The sequence below is a fragment of the Cyprinodon tularosa genome, unplaced genomic scaffold, assembly GCF_016077235.1.
Source record: "Cyprinodon tularosa strain WSP-4 unplaced genomic scaffold, ASM1607723v1 ctg428, whole genome shotgun sequence".
NCBI classification, from domain to species: Eukaryota; Metazoa; Chordata; class Actinopteri; order Cyprinodontiformes; family Cyprinodontidae; genus Cyprinodon; species Cyprinodon tularosa.
In genome coordinates, this window is record NW_024039150.1 from 702,501 (window position 1) to 723,108 (window position 20,608).

The following is a 20,608-nucleotide window of genomic DNA, read 5'->3' on the forward strand; positions in this document are numbered from 1 at the left end:
AAGAGGGCGCAGCAAGCAGGCCCACTCAGCAGCTGCCGGTGGCTCGGTGGAGGACAGGTACATGGAGTTCACATCACTGGTAAAAACAAACCAACAATTAAACAGAATCGACCCTAAACTCAACTCAATCAGGTAGAGAAACATCGATGCACAGAGAGGCTATGACTGACATTGTTTTTAGAAACATCAACAGCAGCTTATTGTTTCAGTTCACAGTGCAATAACCATGACAACGTGTACCTGAAGACCACAGGAGAAGGCCCACAGAACTTGTGCAAGGTCTTTTTGATGTTATCGCTGAGGGTGGACTCATCCAGATACCAGGTGCTCTGATCAGATGCTGAAGGTCCCGCCGTTGGATCTGAAGGAACACAGAGAGATTCTGCTTTTAAAACCAGGGATACACTTTCAGAGAGGCTAGCTAACACCCATGGAGGCTCTTCACAAGCATTCTTTAGTTTTCCTTTAAGCTAGCTCATGTTAGGTGGAAACAAGACTTCCTGCACTGCCACTGATCCAAAACAAGAAGCATTCTAGCATGCTGTGGGCCGTACCTGGAGCTCCACACACAGTGTTGATGGCTGTGGACTGAGAAGACAGGAGCTCATCTAACAGCCTCTGGGCTGTGGGCAGGATCTGGAGAAAAACGAGGAGATAAAGACACAAAATATTCACCTCTACTGGATCAGAATGTCTGCAGCTATATTAGCCATCTGGCTGCAGCTCATTGGGGTAGTCAATGACAGTAATGACCTGCTGGGATCCCAGCTCACCTCGTCAAGGGTTGGAAGTTTCTTCTGGATGGTGTTTTATTCCCCCAGGATTTTTCCAGGGTTTTTTTTTTTCAGACCAGAAGAAATAATTTCTTCCAGAAGAAACTTTGAAGGTCAAATTTACTGGCAAGTTTTGTTTCTTTTGGTAATATTTTGCCTTCAGGGCCCAAACCCAGTAACAACCTGGAGGTGGGATTCTATAACATCCACCTCATTTTGGGAAATTCTCGCCTATTTTGCATACCCACAATGGAAAAGTAAATAACTTAGGAACTGTAAGCCCAAATTACATGTGTGATACATTATTTGAAAGCTAACACCTTCTAGTTTTTGAAAATTGGGTGAGTAAAACACAGCCGAAGCTGCATCAGTGCAAACATGACTCAAAGTTGTTTTTCATTCTCAAAAATATGAGGTCTTTTTTTGAACAGCAGTAATAAAGACATGCTTACTTGTTTTGGCTGCTTTGTCATGCTGCTATATCTGTGTTAATTGTGCTTTGGTGCTCGCTATGTCCATAAAATGAACTTGGCATTGGTAAACATTTTACAGGTAGAATTTCCATGCATTCTGATTTCTTAGTTGTGAACGCTTTAAAGCGGTGGGTTTTGAGAGGCTAAACAAGGTGGGGGGAGGTTTGGGGGCAGGAAGAGCACAAGAAATGAAAGACAAAGAAAGCTGGTGAAATCTGAGGATGCAAGAAAGAGTTTTACTACCATTTAAAGGCTGTTAGTGAATTATCATTTCTGTATTAAATATGTAATTCCCTGATCGGTTTTCTTTGGTGGGTTTTCCCCCTAAGGGTGCTTCCCTGTTATGTTTCAATCCAGTATTTCAACACGGTTGTTACTTTGCAAGTTTTGTGACCAAAAGTTATCCATTCATCTAGATTTGTTTTACATGCACTTACAGTCATAGGGAAACGGCTATTACATCCGTTGCATTTCTGAATTCTCCCGAGTAGTGCACGACTTTACACGAGTGAATAAAGTGAAATGTGATTGTTAGTTTATCAAGAGGGCGGGATTGTTGTAGCGAAAGGTTTGCAAACAAGTTTGATTGTGGCCGGTTTGTCGGAAGCATCTTGCTAACCAGTTAGCAACTTAGTGCTAGTAGGTTCCCAATGGGAAATTCCATTGGGACCAAGTAGCACTAAATAGGTGACTTAGAAACGACACTGTCAAGAAACGCTATGGACAGAGGAAACATGCAAGAGGAGGAGAGTTTAGTGTCAGAGGTCCAGTTTTTCCAGATGATGCAAAGTTAAATTTGACACTGTTACCATTAGTTATAAAACTAAGAATATGAAGTTTAAGGAAGTTATGATCCAGAATTGTAGAAAAATGTTCCTTTAATAGGGTAGTGCACTAAAGCTTCTGGCCTTAACATTTTTCCCGCATCACTTTTACTTTTATACTTTTAGTAGTTTTAAAAATGGTACTTTTTAGGGCTGTAAATCACACCCATCATGGCGATGTGTTATAGATTCTGATAGGCCTTGCAACACAAAATACTGCATGCGGAGAGAGGGTAGTGGCTAAAGGAAGCGAGGTAGGAGGGTCAAAATAGGTTTGCCGCCACCGCAGCACGGGAGTCAGAATTACGTCCAGGAGCAAATGGATAAAAACAGACCGGAGGGAAAAAAACAAAACAAACATGAATCAATATTCTTGCGGACGTGTTGATGCGTCGGATCGTCGGCTGTTGATTAGATGCATCAATGCAAAACAGTTATCACTTACACACCAAGTACTTTTACATTTCTACTGGATTAAAAAGCTGAAGTTGATCCACTAACTTCTACAGAAGTGTTTTTAAATAGTATTTATATTTATACTTCAGTTACTATAAATATTAATACTTTGGACACAGAGGCTACACAGTGAGGCAGTGTGTAGCACTGCTGCCTTGCAGCAAGAAGTTTCTGGGTAGACAGCTGAAGATAGGCACCAGCACCACTCGCCACCCCAGCTGAGATAAAACGTGACGGAAAATAGAGGAATGGACTTTTGAAACCTCTGCTCGGTAAAAGAAGTAAAGCGTTCGCCTCTGAAGGAATGAAAGTCACCTGTATGCTACATGAATGCGTCACATGCTTTAAAAATACATGCCAAGTCACCCGTTTCAAGAAATAAAGCCAGCATCAGGTCAGACACCAGATCCAAGTGCTATCCATACAGGTGCTCCGATAATAGGACCGGAGGCTAGCCTCAGCTAGTGCGCATTAACTACAGCCCAGTAAGTGTTGATAACAGAACAACAGAAAAATGAGAAAACAGCAGATTTACTCTGATTAAAAAGTTTTTCAAAGATTCATTTGGGGAGTTTTCCATTTTTAAAATGTGTTCTTTGCTTGTCAGAATAATAATGGAACAAAATTCACTCCATAATCTCAAATTTTAGAGATCTCTGCAGCAGCTGCAGCCTGTTGTCACATGATCCTGAATAAGAAAATCTGAATCACCTGAAGGGTGGAAAACTTTTCCTGGATCCTGTCTTTAGAGAGCTCCACCCATTGGTGGATGTTCTTACCTGTTGAGGCAATTCACTGATGAGGTACTGGGCAAACTTTTGGAGCTGGTCCCTCTGCAGCCTGGATAAAGACTCAGAAACTGGAGCCCTCAGACAAACTGCTGATGCCTATAAGGGTGTAAACAGACAAGCATGAGTTAAGATCCACAGAAATTACATCAAATCTTAACTCATACCTCTGCAGATAGAAATGATCACTTCAATGGTTTATGTTTAATTCAACGTTTAAATGTTCCTGTTAGCACAGAACCCATTAACAGCTTCCAACATGGAAAGCTGAAGTGGCACCTCTTAGGAGCGTTGCTCAATGCTTTACTTTCCGCCTTTAATTTGGTCAGTTTAGAGCTGCAGCTGGTACACACTCTAACGCTATGTTCACACTAAACATGATTTGAGCAGCAAATCTGCTGCTTCATTTCTGATGCTTGTCCATATTAAGGATAGACGTCCAGTAAAGTGTGTCCAGATGAGTCTGATGCTTCTGCTGCTCCTGTGTTCAATGGCAGAGAGCGGCTTTGCTAGATTTGCTTTGATCGGAGGGTAAAAAGTAGTTTTAATATGTTTTAAGAGAGAAAGTCCACCTGAAAAACATTGTCTGTGCAGTTCATCCAGATTACCATTCTGCCTTCAAATATTATCTCTCTGTCAGAGCAGCTCAGACCCCCGCATACCGGCGGTGCGCCATCACTGGGAATCCCCAGCAGCAGCTGCCTCAGGCCCGGTGTTCTGTCAGATGGCCATACCCGGTCAGTCCGGCATACCTTTAGTCAATACCCGTTTATCCCTTTAGTTTCGTATGAAAAATAGGCTTAAAAATACCTCAAAGGGCGTGTATCCTTTTAGTCATGCACAAAAAAAAAAAATGTATTACTTACTTTTTGGTGTTTTTTAAAGCATATAGCGATCTGACCTTAAATAATTTTTTTTGTACATGACTAAAGGGATACATGCCCGTAGAGGTAGTTTAATGTCTATTTTTCGTACAAAACTAAAGGGATAAACACAAATCTGTTGTCTTGCGCATGCGTATTGACTATGGGTATGCTGATCTGACAGCTCATCGCTCGCCTCTTGGGGGTTTTCCCCTACTGTTGGTGGCAGTGAACATATTTTACCGGCTGGTTTCAACATTTTAAGTTAATTTTAGGTGTTAATAAACAGTTTCAGGGGAGTGATCATAGTGCTTTACATCAGCAGTGCTGTGTCTGTCTCCCTGCATGCTCCCAGATCAGCTTCTCTGACTGGTTGATGCGACGCATCCAGCAGCAAAAGTTCAGTTTTTACAAACTCCAGCATCTGCTGCTAGTGAAGCGTGACTCAGTTGCTCAGAAGGTCAAGATGCGCTGCTCCTGCTGCTCGACACACGCTGCAGGAACTTTTGATACACGTCAACCATATACTTTCCATGTAAACCTGCTGTTTCTGCTGCTTATAGCGCGTGCAGTGTGAGCGTAGCATTACGTGTGTCTTGTAACATAAAAAAAGTTTTAATTTGAGCTTCCTGTTGATGATGCCAGAAGCTGCTTCATTTATCCAAAGAAGTTGGAAACTCTGATGTCCAGTCAACTGGAACGCACCGATATCGTTTGATCCCGCCTTAATGGTTAGTTCTACTAGCATTAAATTGGGTCCACCTGTTGTTGCGTAGCTGCAACAAGAAGATCAGAGCAGGTGAGGGGATCTGAATACCTCACCATTCCATTACTTTTTTAACAAAGATCTAATACTTTATTTGTTAGGTCAGAGACCATATATATCAAACGTTTTAAAGTTATTCTTTTTTACTCCTAAGTGCTAAGCATTTGCCGAAGTTACTCTCACTCTCAAAGGTCAAAATAAAATCTATTGAACAACTCTTTTCAGTCTAAGAAACACTCCAACTCATGCAAACATCCAACAGACCTGCAGGGCTGTTTAATCTAGGTAGCACTGAGCATTGAGACATGCACTGACGTTCCGGTTTTGATAACACGGCTTATCGAACGGTAATGTCTGGACAGAGCAGGTATAATTTGTGTTACGAGTTTAATGAGAGACGTAGTCTCAGCAGTAACCACATGCGGCAGAGCTTCGTGGTGGAATTCAAAGCCAATGCAACGCTCTAACATCCCATGTGGTGGAGTGGCGGTCTAGTGGTTAGGCCATAGAGCTTGGATACCAGAGGTTCTGAGTTCAAGCCCCACTCCCACAGACTGCCACTGTGGCTCCCTGAGCAAGACCCTTAACCCCACACTGCTCCCCAGGCGCCGCACAATGACAGCCCACTGCACCCCGAGGGGATGGGTTAAATGCTGAGAGTTAATTTCGTTGCTCTGTACTTGTGACAGTGGAATGACAATAAAGTTGAATTCAAAATTCATAACAGGAAATGGAACACAAACGTCTTTTCTATTATAGTGGCTCTAAAAATAACATCTAAAAATAATGCGTCACTTAAGTCACAGGATTTCCCTGGAATAATAATGGTGTAATGATGGAGATAACAAAGTTATGGGCCTGTGTTACAAACACGTAGGAAAGACATCATTTACGTGTTGGCACTTGGTACTAATGCATTAACTCACAGCATGTCCAGTCGTTGTCCAAAATGAGCCCCCTTTTTTTAAATTTTTCTAACATATGTTGTGAATTGCTCTTTAGAAATAAACTGAACAGAATTCACCAATTAACTATGCTGAGCTCTACGGAGATTAAAACCTGCTTCTGGTTTGTTCTGCTGAAGTCAGATTAGGGAAGCAACAACTTCCCAACTACAGGATTGGTTTTGGTTTTCCTTAACAAGAAGTAGAGCAGCGCTTCAATTTCTAGTTGGATCTGACTTTATGACCCAGAAGCCCTAAAGTGGAATGTTATACACCCATTCCATATGTGCCTTTTGCTGCCAACAAGGTTCAACTCCTCGGTTCTCTTCGCTTCTCAAAGGTTGCAGTCATCTACTGGTCTTCTAGTGCTACTTAGATCTAAGAGGTTCTGTGAGGGAAACAAACTCACATTGTGAATTCGGAAGAGGCAGAGAGCCACCACATGGGCGCACCATTTTGCCCCAGCACCACAGGTGCAGCTGCAGGAAGTGATGCGGCAGCGGTCGAACATGACTGCCACGTTGTAAGCTGCTTTAGACTGACCCGACTGACTGGAGACGACTGTAGCACTGAGATGGAAGCCTGGAGAGAGAGAGAGACCAGTTAAGAGACACATCTTCAAACGAGTCTGAAAGATGTAGAGTTCAACCCGAGCAGACGCTGGACGTACCAATCTGAAGGGGGTCTTTGACGGCTCTGATCCTGTACAGCTGCTCTCCACGCTGGAATTCATCTGGACTCCCATTAGCCAGGCAGGAATACAACCTGCAGCCACGGCAAAGCAAAGTCAGCATGAAACATGTATAAATAAACATGGAATAAATAATTTTAAGGATATGTCAGTCCAATTAAAGCACTTAATGGCACAGAGGTTGTTGGATCAGATTCAATAAAACAAATGGATTGAATGTGCAGCCTACTTTCAAACTAATATTAATTGGGGTTCTCGCCAGCGTAGTTCAGCGTAGCAGATCCCTACACTGCAAAAAATAGGAATCGAATAAGTCTTTTTTTTCTTAAAATAAGTGCATTTTTTTCTTGAAATGAGGAGGTGTGACACTTTGTCAATGGAAGAAGATAATTTACATTTATTGTCTTATTTCAAGTGCCTATTATCTATTTATAAAACTCATTCCATTAGCAGATCATCTTATTTACCTACTCAAGTTAAGGGTAAATACACTTATTCTAAAAATGTTTACTTATTTCTAGATCATTTTGCAGTGTATGTTTAGATTATTCTGAAATGATGGCAGCTACACTGCAGAAACGATTTAGAAATAAGTAACAATGTCATACATTAAGTGAATTTAACCTTAATTTGAGCAGGTCAATAAGATGATCTACCAATGGAATGAGTATTTTTACTTTTAAAATAAGATAATTAGATAATATGCTTTAGAAATAAGACAATTTAATTGTTTTTTTCTTATTTTGATTGTAAATTGTCTTGTTCCATTGGAAAAGTGTCTCAGTTACCTCCTCGATTCAAGAAAATAATTAGCCTCAGAAAAAAAAAGAATAAAAAAATAGTCCACAAAATGTAGTAAGAAAATTTATAATGAAATATAACATTCTTTAAACTCCAATCATTATCATATAAACATAAAAATGTGGATTTAAATTTTAACATTGGAGCTTATTAACACACCTTGCCTAACAGGCCTATGAAACTGTTTTACATCTGTTAGTTTAGCTTTTCTAACTCTGAAGGAAAGCAAAATAAAACAAAGAGCAACAAGTGATCAATGACATCCGGGTGACATCGGAGGGAGGGTTGGATCTCGTTGGAAGTTGAACGATTCCGCTTCTTTTAAGAAGAAAAAAAATAATGCTGGTGGAGAATCTCAGCAATCCAGGTCCATTAAGTGGAAATAAATGTTAATCCATATTTAAAATAAATACAACATTTCCTTGAAAAAGTGGTCTGAGGTGGTTAAGAAAATATAATTTGCAAAAATAGGAGTGTTGAGTTGGCCTGAGTACCATCCATGCTTTTTTCCAGCATGGTCTAGTCTATAAATTAAGGCTGTGGGCCCCTGGTACTAAAACAAAAGGCATAATTGGAAAGCTTTATATACAACTATGAATAAAAGGTCAACAGATTATATCAGACAGCGGTGGGAAAAGGAAGCCAACATTACAATCTCAGAGGAACTTTGGTCTCAACTGTGGAAAAACACCTTTTCAACTACTAACTCTACAGAATGGCGGGGTTTTGGCTGGGAGAAACTTATCAGGCGCAGAAATCTAGGTTAAGTGCTGCACAGGGTGGTTTCTGCAGATTATGTGCGTATTTACTGGTCCTGTCCTAAATTGAAGGTCTTTTGGCACAATGTTAAGCAGATATTCTTTGAAACCCTGGACAAAGTGTCGGACTATTCTTTCACCTCCTTCTACCCGAGAAGTCTCCCTGAAGGGCTCAGTTCAAGTAACAAATATTTACTAAAGATTTTCTTGATTGCAAGCAAGAAGGAAATCACCAAATGCTGGCTCCATTCAAGCCCCCTTGAGGCTCTTCATAAGCATTATACACCAGATCCACGAAATGGAAACAGTGACTTTCTCCCTGCGTCTCCAGAAGGAGAAAGGAGAGAGACTCTGGGAAAATGGAACAGTTACTCCGATATTCATAACAAATTACTTTGGTGAATTGGAAAAAATATCTTTTCACCATTAGTTGTGTACCCTGCTCCTGGGTTTTGGTCTATATCTGTTATTTTATTCTTCTGAATCCTACACTGTTCTATAAACTGCATGAGTGCTCTAGCCCTTACCTGATTATTTTTGCCGTTGTTAAAAAAATAAAGATAAAGTTAATAAAATAAATAAATATAGCATTCAGTAGTTGTTTGTATTTTAAAATAAAATAATTATTTGTTGGCAGATATTTTCTCTTCCCAGCTGAAGGGAAAATGCACCAATTTCAAAAGATTTTTACTCATTTTCTCAACATTCTTTGCAGTGCAGGGAATCATTTCTGCAAATTTGGGCAAAAAAAGTTTGAAAAAAAAAAATGAATAAATAAAAATAAAGTCTTCATCACTAAAATAAATGAAAGTTTGGAATTCCAGGGATTTTTCTGGTTGTTAGCAACCAGCATTAGGAAAATCAGCGAACGGTACGATCCATCTGCACATGGCAGGATTTATTCTCTCACCTGATGTCTTCCTCATTCTCAGGGAAGCTCCAGAAGGCGATGCGGAGCTGCAGCTGCTCTGGAACCGGCGGGTAAACCTTCTCCACCACCTCGAAAGGGATGTGAAAGGCTACCTGCTTCGCTGACAACTCCACCAGGGGAGTCACCTGGCCATCTGAGGAACAGAAGGACAGGAAGGGGCTGAGTCTCAATCCACCAGCTTCTCATCCAAGTTTAGAATCATAGGCGGTTCTATACGGGGGGACCAACGGGGGCCAGTGCCCCTGTAGATCATGTCCTGGCCCCTGTACTGAAGACATAACACATAACAGGAAGAAGCTAAAAACACACAAATAACAGATCTATTTCTAAAATCTACTGAACTGAATTCACCGACTTTGTTTTGCTCCCGACTCAAAGTCTACAATCGCTCTGCTTCCATTGTTGGTGAACCGCCAATCATTATCCAGAGGTTTGGTGCTAGTGGCGCTGCTGATGATGTGGGAGATGCTGTGGAGGCGTTGCAGAGACGAGGGAGGAACAGAACGGAGAAACACCTGCTGCTTCTCCAGAAGTTGATTTTGACGCTTCACACGTGTGACTCCACTCCCTCGATTCCCATCGTACTTCATCTACATTCCCTGGTTCTGTTTTTAGCCGTGCAGAAAACTCTCGGCTGTGTAAATTTACTTTACGTTGAATTTATCATCTCTTATCCTGCAATGAACTCATCTAGGGAAACAAAAGGAAATCCAGCCGCAACATTGTTTTTATTGGCTCTGCTTTCGGGTTGGAACCACTAATGGTTCCAGCGAGCCGTTCAGTAAATGTAAAAAAATGATTGCCATTTAGTTTAATGTTTGATATGGATTATAAAAACGAAATGTTATTTATGACCATTTTAACCGTTTATAGGGCAAGTTAACCATTTTTTGATCACTTGCATACCCCTTACAAATGGAGTCCCTCAGTGTTTTTCATGAATTTCTTATAGAAGCATTTTCGTTATTTATCTTAATATATTCGGGCGAGTTGGCGCTTCTTGTTTTTACATCGACATTTATTTTTGCCATCAAAATATCCTTATTTTATTTATGTTACAAAGGTAATAAGATCTTGCACTGGATTCCACTAACACTATTGCCTTGAAATTTGAATTTTCAAAGTATATTAATGTGGACCCTATAAACGGTCAAGACATTTTAATACCAATTAAGGCCTCAGTTTTATACTGAAGTTTTCAATGCCTTTTAAGACTTTTTAAGGATCTACAGGAAGCCTGGTTTATTGATGACTAATCAGATAGTTGGGGGGCTGGAGTACACAGACTCTACAACCTGACATTTGCTGAAAGAACCCCACCAAGAAACCTGGATCAACTATATTTTGCGCTTCAGATGAAAAACCCTGAAACCTGAAAAAGGAATCGCTAAATTAGGCAGTTATTAAATAAAGTGACAGCTGCAGTCCAATTCAGCAGAGGTCTGTTTTTATGCAGCTCTTAGAAGAAACAACATCCCTCCTTTCTATCCAATGGCCAAGCTTCAAGTAGCAGTTTTAAAAGCCAACTAAATTTCTCAAAACTGGGGTTAAAAATTCAGCATTGATCAGAAACAAAAATCCCCATTATGGCCAAAACCCTTTTAGATACAGAAAAGTAATCCATAAAAACAGTTGAATTTTGAGGCTCCTATGGTGCTGACTGATAAGGCTGATACCGTCTCTAAGTGGCAGCTGCTGCTGTCTGATTTCTGACCTGCTGTTTCTCTCCTCCTCTGTCGCTTAGAGCAGCTTCACATTAAACAGGTTGGGAAATGTGAGCAGAGAAAGGACTGCGTGATGAGAAGGTTGCATTTTTGTTAAAGGGTCATTATATTGGACACGAGTGGTGATGGTGAGGCAGAAGCTTTGCTGTGGGACTGCTTTTAATTAGCCTCTAAGATAGGAACCATATAAAACTTAGACTCAATTCCCACTTAGCCGTTCTATTCATTTTATTTTTCTTCTTTATCATAGAAAAAAAGGTCCAGTCCCCTTTATCTGATCAAGTAAATCAACATGACAAAAAAAAATTGCCCCAATAGCTTATTCCAAGCGTCACAGACAGTTTGCTCTATTTAAGGGCAAAGACATTTATTTTAAGACATTTTACTTATTTTTAGATCAGTTTTTGGAGGGAAGAGTTCAGCGAGTGCAGATTTAGAGCATTATTTGCATCAGTAAGTTCACAGGGTTTATACAGGAATGAGTAACTGTAATTTAATGCTCTTAGAAAAAATTTTAATACAATCAACAAGTACCTATGATTCTCATATACATATATATATATATATATATATATATATATATATATATATATATATATATATATATATATATATATATATATATATATATATATATATATATATATAAAAACATGGCAAATCCTTTGTCATCTTTACCGTCGACAGGCTGCAGCCATGTCTCAAATATTCCTCGTTTTCCAGCTACTTTTGTTGAAATTGTCATTTTCCCCATTCTCTAGCCTTTACTTACACTCAAGCTTCTTTTCCAAACATTTTTCTGTAAGCAGTTCCACGCAGGCATGCAGATATCTGATATATCTGACAAAATTGTTTGTATAGAGCATTTTAAATGCCACTATAATCACATTTAATGATTTTTTTAGTGACCCGCAGAAACTGATAGAATTTAAAATTTTCAGTTTACCGGTATATATATTGTCTTGATTTCTTTTTATTTCATCTCAATTTTAAAGGGCTAAAATCCTCCAAAATCAACTTTTTTCCTTTTACTATGTTCTAATGCTTTTCTTTTATCAGCAGCAGGTGCAAAGTGGTATTTGGGCTGAAACCTGTCTGAGCAGCAGCCCCTCCCCCTCCTGTGAAAACGAGCAGGTTGAGGTTATGAACATCAGGAGGCCCATTCAACCTATCCTAACTGTGCAGTGTTAGAACACTGGAAATAAATGCCCACTTTAGCCAATCCAGCTAAAACTCTAGCTCCATTTGCACCTTTAGTAACTAATCTGCACATTGCAACACTTTAAAATCAGATTTTAGCTCTCCATAGGTCTGGGGTTTGTTTAGTCTTCAGAAGTGTGGCACTGTGATGCTGTGCAATGGGCGCAAACACATTTCCTAACCAATCCATACCAACTGCAACTAAGATTATTTTGCAAATCGATTAACGTGTTGATTCATTTTTCGATTACAGGGTTTATACAGGAATGAATAACTCTAATTTAATTATTTTTAATGCCCTTAGACAAAATTTTAATGCCATCAACAAGTACCCATGACTCTCATTCACACAAAGGTTACAGTTAATTCCTGCAACAATAAACTCTGGACACACAAACTTTCATGGTGGCGAAAAAACTGAAACCCTAAAATAAAACATCTAAAAGCTTGTGGTTGGTGCAAAGGAAAACCCAAATAAATCACATTGTTTAATTTAAGTTAGGCATTTGTTTTAATCCTAAATAAAAATTGTTGTAAAGGAGGTTAAGTTTTGGTGCAGAGGTCAGAAAGAAATACACGTCCAATGGGAACCATTGGACGTGTATTTCATAAACGTCCAATTATCTCTTAAAATAAGAGATAATATGCGCTCGAAGTAAGACAAAGTAATTGTTTTTTTTCTTATTTTAAATGTAATTTTATTTGTTTCATTGGAAACTTTTCTCACTTTGCTCCTCAATTTAAGAAAAAAAAAAAAGACTTATTTAGATTTACATTTTTCGCAGCGAGGCTGGACTCTCCACACTACGACATATCATGTACCACCAATAGCAAAAACCTGTGGTACATCCGATTGCTCTAAATGAGAAGAATCCTTATGCTGGAGCAATGGATAAACGGATTCCGTAATCACATCAACCATAATCGCTACTAAAATTAGCCTTAAGAAACCTGTTTTGATCTCTACTGATATTGAATCATTTCAATACGGATCAGAGATCAAAGTTGCAATATCTCCAATACTGCATTGGAAATAAAAAGTTTTTTGAGGTCATCCCTTTCTGTGGAAATAAAAGATCAAACTGATTTGGTTAAAACCCCGTGAATCTACCATCACATACATATTAGGGCTATGACGGGGGATTAAATATTAAATTATTATCTGATACTACTGCGAAACCAGACTTAATTCCTTATCTTACTTCTGCAAAGGTCTGAAAATCAGTTACTGTCAAAAAAGCTCTAAGGTTTTTATTTATATTTGCAAGTATTATATTGGGCTTTTAAAACAAGTTTCTATTTTTTCTCAGGTTTTTGTTTCCTGATTTTGACCTTGCAACATCTTTTCTTAAGAAAATGTAAGTAGCTCAGTTTTGATCAGACGGAAAACTAAAATGGTGCAACCTTTATATCTACAAATTAGGGCTGCAAACTAATGATTATTTTGCTAATCAATTAATCTTCTGATAACTTTTTGAATTAATCGATTAATATTGAGACAGCAAAAGGTTCCTTAAAGAGGATTTGTTTTGCCAAATTAATGTAGTTGAAACTCAAACTTTTCCACTTGAGGGTTTCTGGATTATAGAGCAGATTGACAGACGAAAAATATTTTTTATCTAAAATGCAAAATGTTTAAATTTTTTTAACAATTTTGGTATAATTGCTGCTCAAGGTGGGTCACTGTTAGCTAAAGGCATTATTTACAGTCTCTAAACGGTTAACGATCAGTCGATTACTAAACTAGTAAACCATTATTTCAATAATCAATTAATCTCATAATTGTTTCAGTACTGATACTGAGTGTGGGGATGTACCTGTCTAGCCCTCAAAGTGAGGACTATTTTTCCAATTTCACCATCAAATTGAGGACCAGTTGTTGTGAGAACATTTTGCAGGTCCTCACATGCCATTTTTCTAATGGTTGGGTTTAGGGCTAAGGTATCAACCTGGTTACGGCTAGGGTATAAAAAGGGATGAAAAATGAGTGAAAATCAAAGGAAGTCAATGTGAGTAAACACATGGTCCCCACTATATATAGCAGAACGACTGTGTGCGTGCGTGTCGGGGTGGGAGGGTTGTATTATGAGGGTCACTAACTCATCTGCTGACCCTCAAAAAACACAAACTAAAAGAATAACAATCATGGTTAATCTTCCATTGTTGGTGGAGAACAATGGAAATAATCCAATTAAACATCCTTATCAGCCGAGTTTGTCTAACAGGACCAATAATGATGTTAATAAAATGATTATGCTGGTGAAGGTTCTCAGTATCCAGGTCATAGTAATTCCAAAAAGATTAAAAACAATCCACTGGATTTGGTTTCTGAGTTTGAAGACGTTTCGCTTCCCATCCAGGAAGCTTTTTCAATTCAAAATATCAGAAATAGTGTGGAGTTTGAGGTTTTAAACAGTAGCAGAACAAAGGCTTGTTTTTGTTTTGAAAATTTCCCCTTTAAAGCTGCAGTCTGCAACATTGAGAAGAGAGCAGACCTCGACTGAAAATTTGAAGAAAAACAGGTTTCACTCCACTCCCCCACCCTCTATGCTTCACTCATGCCCCACCTCCAAGCTCCACCCCTCTCACAGCACCTGCGCGGCTACCGCATGCGACCACAAGCGTCCAAGCAGCATACGCGTCATGGAGTGTGAACCGGTAAGAGCGATAACACTCACCTCCAAGCAGCTAGATATAAGATGCTGGTTATACCGAAGTTTGCCGTGTAAGCAGTTGTCGGCAGGGGCAGTAAGGGCAGTTTCTCTTTCGCTGGTGGCGGTCGCTCCGCCATGACTTCCACACTCGTCCTCCTGACTGCGGCAGCCGGGCGCTGCGGCAGGTTAAGCGGTGAGGGGGGGGGAGCTGTGATTGACACTCCATCAGACGCTCCTCTGGCTGTGATTGGTTGTTTTGACTCGTCCCGAATTATTCTTTCCAGATTGCAATACAGGCATTATGCGGGACCAATTGAAGCAGTTTTTTTCACAGGTTACATATCACATGTACTGCTGTCTGGGCATAGGGACAGTTTTAGCCAATATGACAAAAAAGTGATTTTTAAAAACTTACAGACTTCAGCTTTAACGACCGACCTTTCAGACACTTAGACGGATATGGGGCATTGCAGGCTTACAAAGAAGCCAAACGACCCCAAATCCAAAGGGGTGGACCCCTTTGTACGTTTTAATTGCATGTTTTCAATAAAAAAAACAAGGCTTTCTTGGGCTACTGTATAAAACCTAGAACTCAACACTATTTCTGACATTTTGAATTGACAAAGCTTCCTGGAAACGTCTTTAAACTCTGAAACCAAGTTTAGTGGATTGTTTTAATTTTTTTTGGAATAAAATGACTAAAATCATCCAATAACAATGTTAATGCAGAGACATCTTTCACACTTAGACACTGATAGGAATGGGTTTCCAGACCTTTAATCTTGACGGTTGGGGAGTTGGGCCCAGCAGACTGTTTCCTCCATCCTCTCCAGTTCTGGCAGAGGCTCTCAGCCTCGGAGATGAAGGAGCACAGGGAGTCCTCCTCAAACCTGTCCGAATCCTCGAAGGAGAACCTCTCCCCGTCCTCCCACTCAGCAAACATTAGTTCCATCTCGTGTTGTGAAAGCTGTAGATCTGGATGAATGTGGCTAGAAGCTGCAGCAGGAGGTCAGTGGCCCACTGGCTACTAGAACTTCCTAATTGGCCCAAAGCGCAGCTAGCTACATGGCAGAAACACTATGCAAGCTGTGCTCAAGCTCAAACAATGAAATATATTTAGAACAATAAAAGTAACCTGTTTGAATTAAAGAGTCTCCTTATAATGAGCAGGGCAGCATTTCACTAACCTGCTGCTCTGGTTTGCTTCAGGGAAAACTGATACAGTTAAAAGGATAAATCAATTCCCCTCCTAAGCAATCAGTCAGGTTGGATTATTATTCTCCCTTCAGTCCTCCAGCAGAGACTAATTAAAAACTCAGGAAGCTGTTTTCCTTCATCCCCCCCTCTGCTCAGCCAATCAGCTGCATTGCTTTGCTAACAGTTTCTGTCAATAGTGTGTCAACAGGTGTCAGGACCAGAGACTTTAACATGACATGTTTACCCCTCAGAGCTGCATAAAGCCGCTTTAAACGCTCAGTTTGCAGTTGTTAAATATTAACGGCTAGCTAACTGTACCAGGCTAACTCTAAAGCTAACTTCTCTATAAATAATGCAAACATGGATGTCGTAAACAAACCCCATCCAACCCAAAGAGCTTTGGAGACGCGGTGTCTAGTTTGAGACAGTTTGTTTCCGTTTATCTCGGTTCTCCCTACTTCAGCCCGCAGCTTTAGCTCAGTGTATTAGCACCTGGATGCTAAGCAGCAGTCGGCTAACTGAAGCTAGCTGTTTGTTTACAGGCTCGTGCTGCACACTGTGTACTGCAGCGACCGGAAGCGGCTTTAAGGAGCCATTCTTTAATTACACAGGATACAGCTGGGCCATAATTCCTTATTAATCCATTTGGTACGTGTTAGCAGTTCTTTGTTAATGCTGTTCGGGGCTTTTGTGTCGAATATAATCAGCTGGTATATCCCTCTGTCAGAACTGCTCCATCCAGATTCCTTCACCGTTTCCTCCGGTTATCTTTCCTTTTTAAAACCCGTCCGTCTCCTTCCAATGACACCGACCTCCTTCTGATCTTATGTCTTTAACCAAAGCTTCGAGTCCGAATCCGTCTGCCGGGGGAAGATGGCTCACCTATTTCCCAGCTCTTCCTCCATCAGCTGATCCCAGCTTCCGGTTAAACCCTCTAACCTACATTCAGCCTGGAGATGATGCTGAACTGGAGGCTTTACTCTCTACGGAAGAGGATTAGGGCCACTGAAAAAATTAAAAATAACTTAACTGATTTTTAAATATTATTTCAGTTTAATATTGGAAAAAAATCTTAATCTCAGAATTTAGACTTTAATCTCAGAATCCAGACTTTTTTTCTCAGAATTCTAACTTCCATCTAAGAATTCTGACTTAATCTCAGAATTTAGACTTTTTGTTTTTCAAAATTCTAATTTTAATCTCAGAATTCAGACTTTAATCTCAGAAATCAGACTTTTTTCTCAGAATTCTAAATTTAATCTCAGAATTTATACTTTTTTTCTCAAAATTCTAATTTTAATCTCAGAATTCAGACTTTATTCTCAGAATTCAGACTTTTTTCTCAGAATTCTAAATTTAATCTCAGAATTCTGACCTTTTTTTCAGAATTCAGACTTTATTCTCAGAATTCTAACTTTAATCTCAGAATTCTGACCTTTTTCTCAGAATTCAGACTTTAATCTCAGAAATCAGACTTTTTTTTCTCAGAATTCTAAATTTTATCTCAGAATTCTGACCTTTTTCTCAGAATTCAGAGGTTTTTCCCAGAATTTAGACTTTAATCAGAATCAAAATCAGAATCAGACATCCTTTGAAATCCCATAGGGAAATTACAGTTTCAGTTTTAAGCTCAGAATACAGACTTTTTTCTCAGAATTCTGACTTTAATCTCAGAATGTTGGATCTTACAGTTTTTCTCGATTGTTTACACACATATATTGGTACTTGAAACACAATGACCACAAAATGTAACTCATGCACCAACCCCCTGAACCAATTCTGCTAAACTACAAGCACAATTCCTGCTTTACACTCAAATTGCAGTTCTAAAACACACTTTTTCCAAAACTCTACACACAATTGTCATGAAGAAAATCTTTTGTTTTCACAAGGAACACACTGTTATTCAAAACTCTAAAGTTAATTTCCCTACTATGCACACTGACTCCTCACATGGGCAAACACCTAACACACATGTTTCCACTCAGCAATCAGAGCTTTAGCATAGAAGGGCAACAGGTGAGCTCTTCTGTTTTGGAGCAATGGAGGCCAATGTTGTAAACAGAGGCAGAGCCAGAGCCAGAGCCAGAGGAGTGAGAGTAAGAGGAGGACGATGGGGAGGACGAGGATGAGGAAGGCCAAGGACAATCATTTCTGATGAGATCCGAGCAACTTTGGTTGACCATGTGGTCAACCATGGCCTAACAATGAGGGAGGCTGGGCAAAGAGTACAGCCAAATTTGAGCAGGTACACTGTAGCATCCATCATCCGGACTTTCCGCAATGAGAATAGGTAAGAAATCTACTCTCACTACAAAACTGCAGTACTGCATATCAATACAGTACTCAATGAGTACAGTAGTACAGTATTACCTGTGGACTGTTCTGTAGGACATTGTGTTTCGAGTATTTGGGAAATGTATTCCTACACAGTATTTACAGTATTGCACTCTTTGTATTGCAGAACTGAAAGATTACCAACAAGAGGTGGACGGGGCCGTCTTCTGTCTCCTGAACAGGAAACAGAGATCATGAACATGGTTCTTGAAAATAACGCCATTACCTTACGACAAATACAAAGAAAAATAATAGAAAACAATGAGATATTTCAAAATATTGATAGGGTAAGTTTATCAACGCTGGACCGTGTCTTGCACAGAAATAAACTGAGGATGAAGCAGGTCTACAGGGTGCCATTTGAGCGCAATTCAGAAAGGGTCAAAGAATTGCGATATAACTATGTGCAAGTACGTCCTATACAGTACATTCCCACCTTTGATGCATACTGTCAACATTGTATAAATCATACATATTTCTTTCTATTATATTGTAATCATAATGATTGTGCTTCACAATAGAGACCGCTCCATGTCTACTTCTGATATTGTCATGTGTGTTTCAGAGAGTCCTTGAGCTGGAGGTGGATGCAGTGGAGCACCAGTTCTTCTTCATTGATGAGGTTGGATTCAACCTCACAAAAAGACGAAGGAGGGGAAGGAATATAATCGGCCAGCGTGCCATTGTTGAAGTCCCTGGCCAGCACGGAGGGAACATCACAATGTGTGCAGCGATGACCGACCATGGCATCATCCATCACCATGCTACCCTTGGCCCCTACAACACTGCCCATCTGATCACATTCCTGGACACCCTACACAACACACTCATTCCACCAGATCAGATAGACGGCCCAGAGCAGCTCAGGTACGTTGTCATTTGGGACAACGTAAGCTTCCACCGGGCTGCTCTGGTTCACTGACCACCCACGCTTTTCAGTTGTTTATCTCCCTCCATATTCTCCATTCCTCAATCCTATTGAGGAATTTTTTTTCTGCCTGGAGATGGAAAGTGTACGACCTAAATTCAGAAACGCGTATACCCCTTTTCCAAGCTATGGAAGACGCATGTGGAGATATAGCAGTTGATGCTTTTCATGGCTGGATTCGCCATGCTAGGCGATATTTCCCCCGCTGCTTGGCCAGGGAAAACATTGCTTGTGATGTAGATGAGGTGCTGTGGCCAGACCGAAACAGAAGAGAGGATGCAGCATAGTTTATTTTGTTTTGTTTTATTACTGTAACTGTATACAGTAAAATCTTCTGCACTGTATGTGCAACTTTGTGTCAGTTGGGATGTACACTGTGTACATTGTTTTGTGGGAAAAATAAAACATGTTTGTTACAGTATATTTGAGTGTTCTGAGTATAAAAACAATATTCTAAAATATTTTACAACGCACTTATGTATTTAATGTCTGTAGTAAGTGTAACACTGAACAAAAAGTCATTATGATGAATGGAGAATGGTGTTTTACACTGAGCACATCAGTGTTTAAATGCTTTTTTTAATTGTCTGTTCATATGATAGTTTGTGTGTGTCATCTGAACACAAAATGGCCTTTTGTGAAGAGATAAAACTGTTTTGAATGTAAAGTTTCATTTTGCAGGAGAATTGAAGGGTTTTGCCCATTGTGTGTGTGTTTGTTGGATTTGTGTGTAGAGTTCTGAGAATACGAGGCATGTTTTCAGAAATGTGTGTAAACAATCCAGAAAAACTGTAATGTAGATGGGCTCCATGAAGGAAGAGATGTGGGAGCATGTCAGAATTCAGTCAGAATTCTGAGATTAAATTCAGAATTGTAAGAAAAAAGTCATACTTTTTTCTCATATTATAATACAATAAAATGTAAAAATCATTTAAATTGTTTATTGTTTTAGTTGCCCTAATCCTCTCCTGTAATTAACAGTTAAACCTTCGCCTATAAACACACCTCCGGGAGAGATCAAACAGCATGATTTCCAATCCTGCGATCAAATAGAAAATTTAACCCATTTCTGATTTGTTAGATTTACTTTCCCCTTCTTTGGTTCTTTTTTAATGATATTCTTATGATTTGGTTTTACTGTAATCTTATTTGTTTCTTCTTCATTCGGTCATGGTGAAAAATCTCCATCTCTTTCAATTCCTTGTTTTATATAATTCTGGAGGATGAGCGTAATTTTAAATAAATACCTACTTACAGAAATACTTTCGTAGGCCTATATTTAATATATATTACTTTGTCATGAACAGATTTGAGCCTACAAAGTACCTTACAGAACAAAATCTCACAGTTACCTGAGTTATTCTATTTAATTATTTTGCGAAGAAATTAAAACAGCCACTCAGTAAGTAGTCAAATTTACGGACTCATTTGAAAGCACCATAATTTTTATCCTATCAGAATTAATTAGGTTCCATTGCTAGGCAAACCAAAAGGCTTTAT

At 39.4% G+C, this 20,608-nt stretch overlaps 2 protein-coding genes across 2 annotated transcripts in view; one reads left to right on the forward strand and one right to left on the reverse strand.

Moving 5' to 3' along the window:
• The window catches only part of zswim8 (zinc finger, SWIM-type containing 8), a 44,799-nt gene extending 28,012 nt beyond the window's left edge, over positions 1–16,787 (reverse strand). Inside the window, exons 1-8 of the mRNA XM_038299413.1 lie at positions 15,421–16,787; positions 9,048–9,201; positions 6,558–6,652; positions 6,297–6,469; positions 3,306–3,413; positions 555–636; positions 241–361; positions 1–76 (exon numbers count right to left, since the gene is read on the reverse strand). The exon at positions 1–76 is cut by the window's left edge and continues 126 nt beyond it. Of these exons, the coding sequence (XP_038155341.1) occupies positions 1–76; positions 241–361; positions 555–636; positions 3,306–3,413; positions 6,297–6,469; positions 6,558–6,652; positions 9,048–9,201; positions 15,421–15,598 (987 nt within the window). The 5' untranslated portion in view covers positions 15,599–16,787. The remainder of the gene's footprint in view (positions 77–240; positions 362–554; positions 637–3,305; positions 3,414–6,296; positions 6,470–6,557; positions 6,653–9,047; positions 9,202–15,420) is intronic.
• A 1,235-nt stretch (positions 16,788–18,022) lies between these two features.
• LOC119792648 lies at positions 18,023–19,126 on the forward strand. Its single transcript, XM_038299375.1, has 3 exons — positions 18,023–18,136; positions 18,308–18,590; positions 18,746–19,126. The coding sequence occupies exons 1-3, from the start codon at positions 18,051–18,053 to the stop codon at positions 19,100–19,102; spliced, it is 726 nt and encodes a 241-aa protein (XP_038155303.1). The 5' UTR covers positions 18,023–18,050; the 3' UTR covers positions 19,103–19,126.
• Positions 19,127–20,608: the final 1,482 nt, after the last annotated feature.

Excerpts from the sequence above, each read along its gene's own strand:
- LOC119792648 (XM_038299375.1), top strand. The coding sequence starts at position 18,051 with ATGAGGGAGGCTGGGCAAAGAGTACAGCCAAATTTGAGCAGGTACACT. Across the intron at positions 18,137-18,307 it reads ACTTTCCGCAATGAGAATAG|AACTGAAAGATTACCAACAA; the intron begins GTAAGAAATCTA and ends TTTGTATTGCAG. Across the intron at positions 18,591-18,745 it reads TGCGATATAACTATGTGCAA|AGAGTCCTTGAGCTGGAGGT; the intron begins GTACGTCCTATA and ends TGTGTGTTTCAG.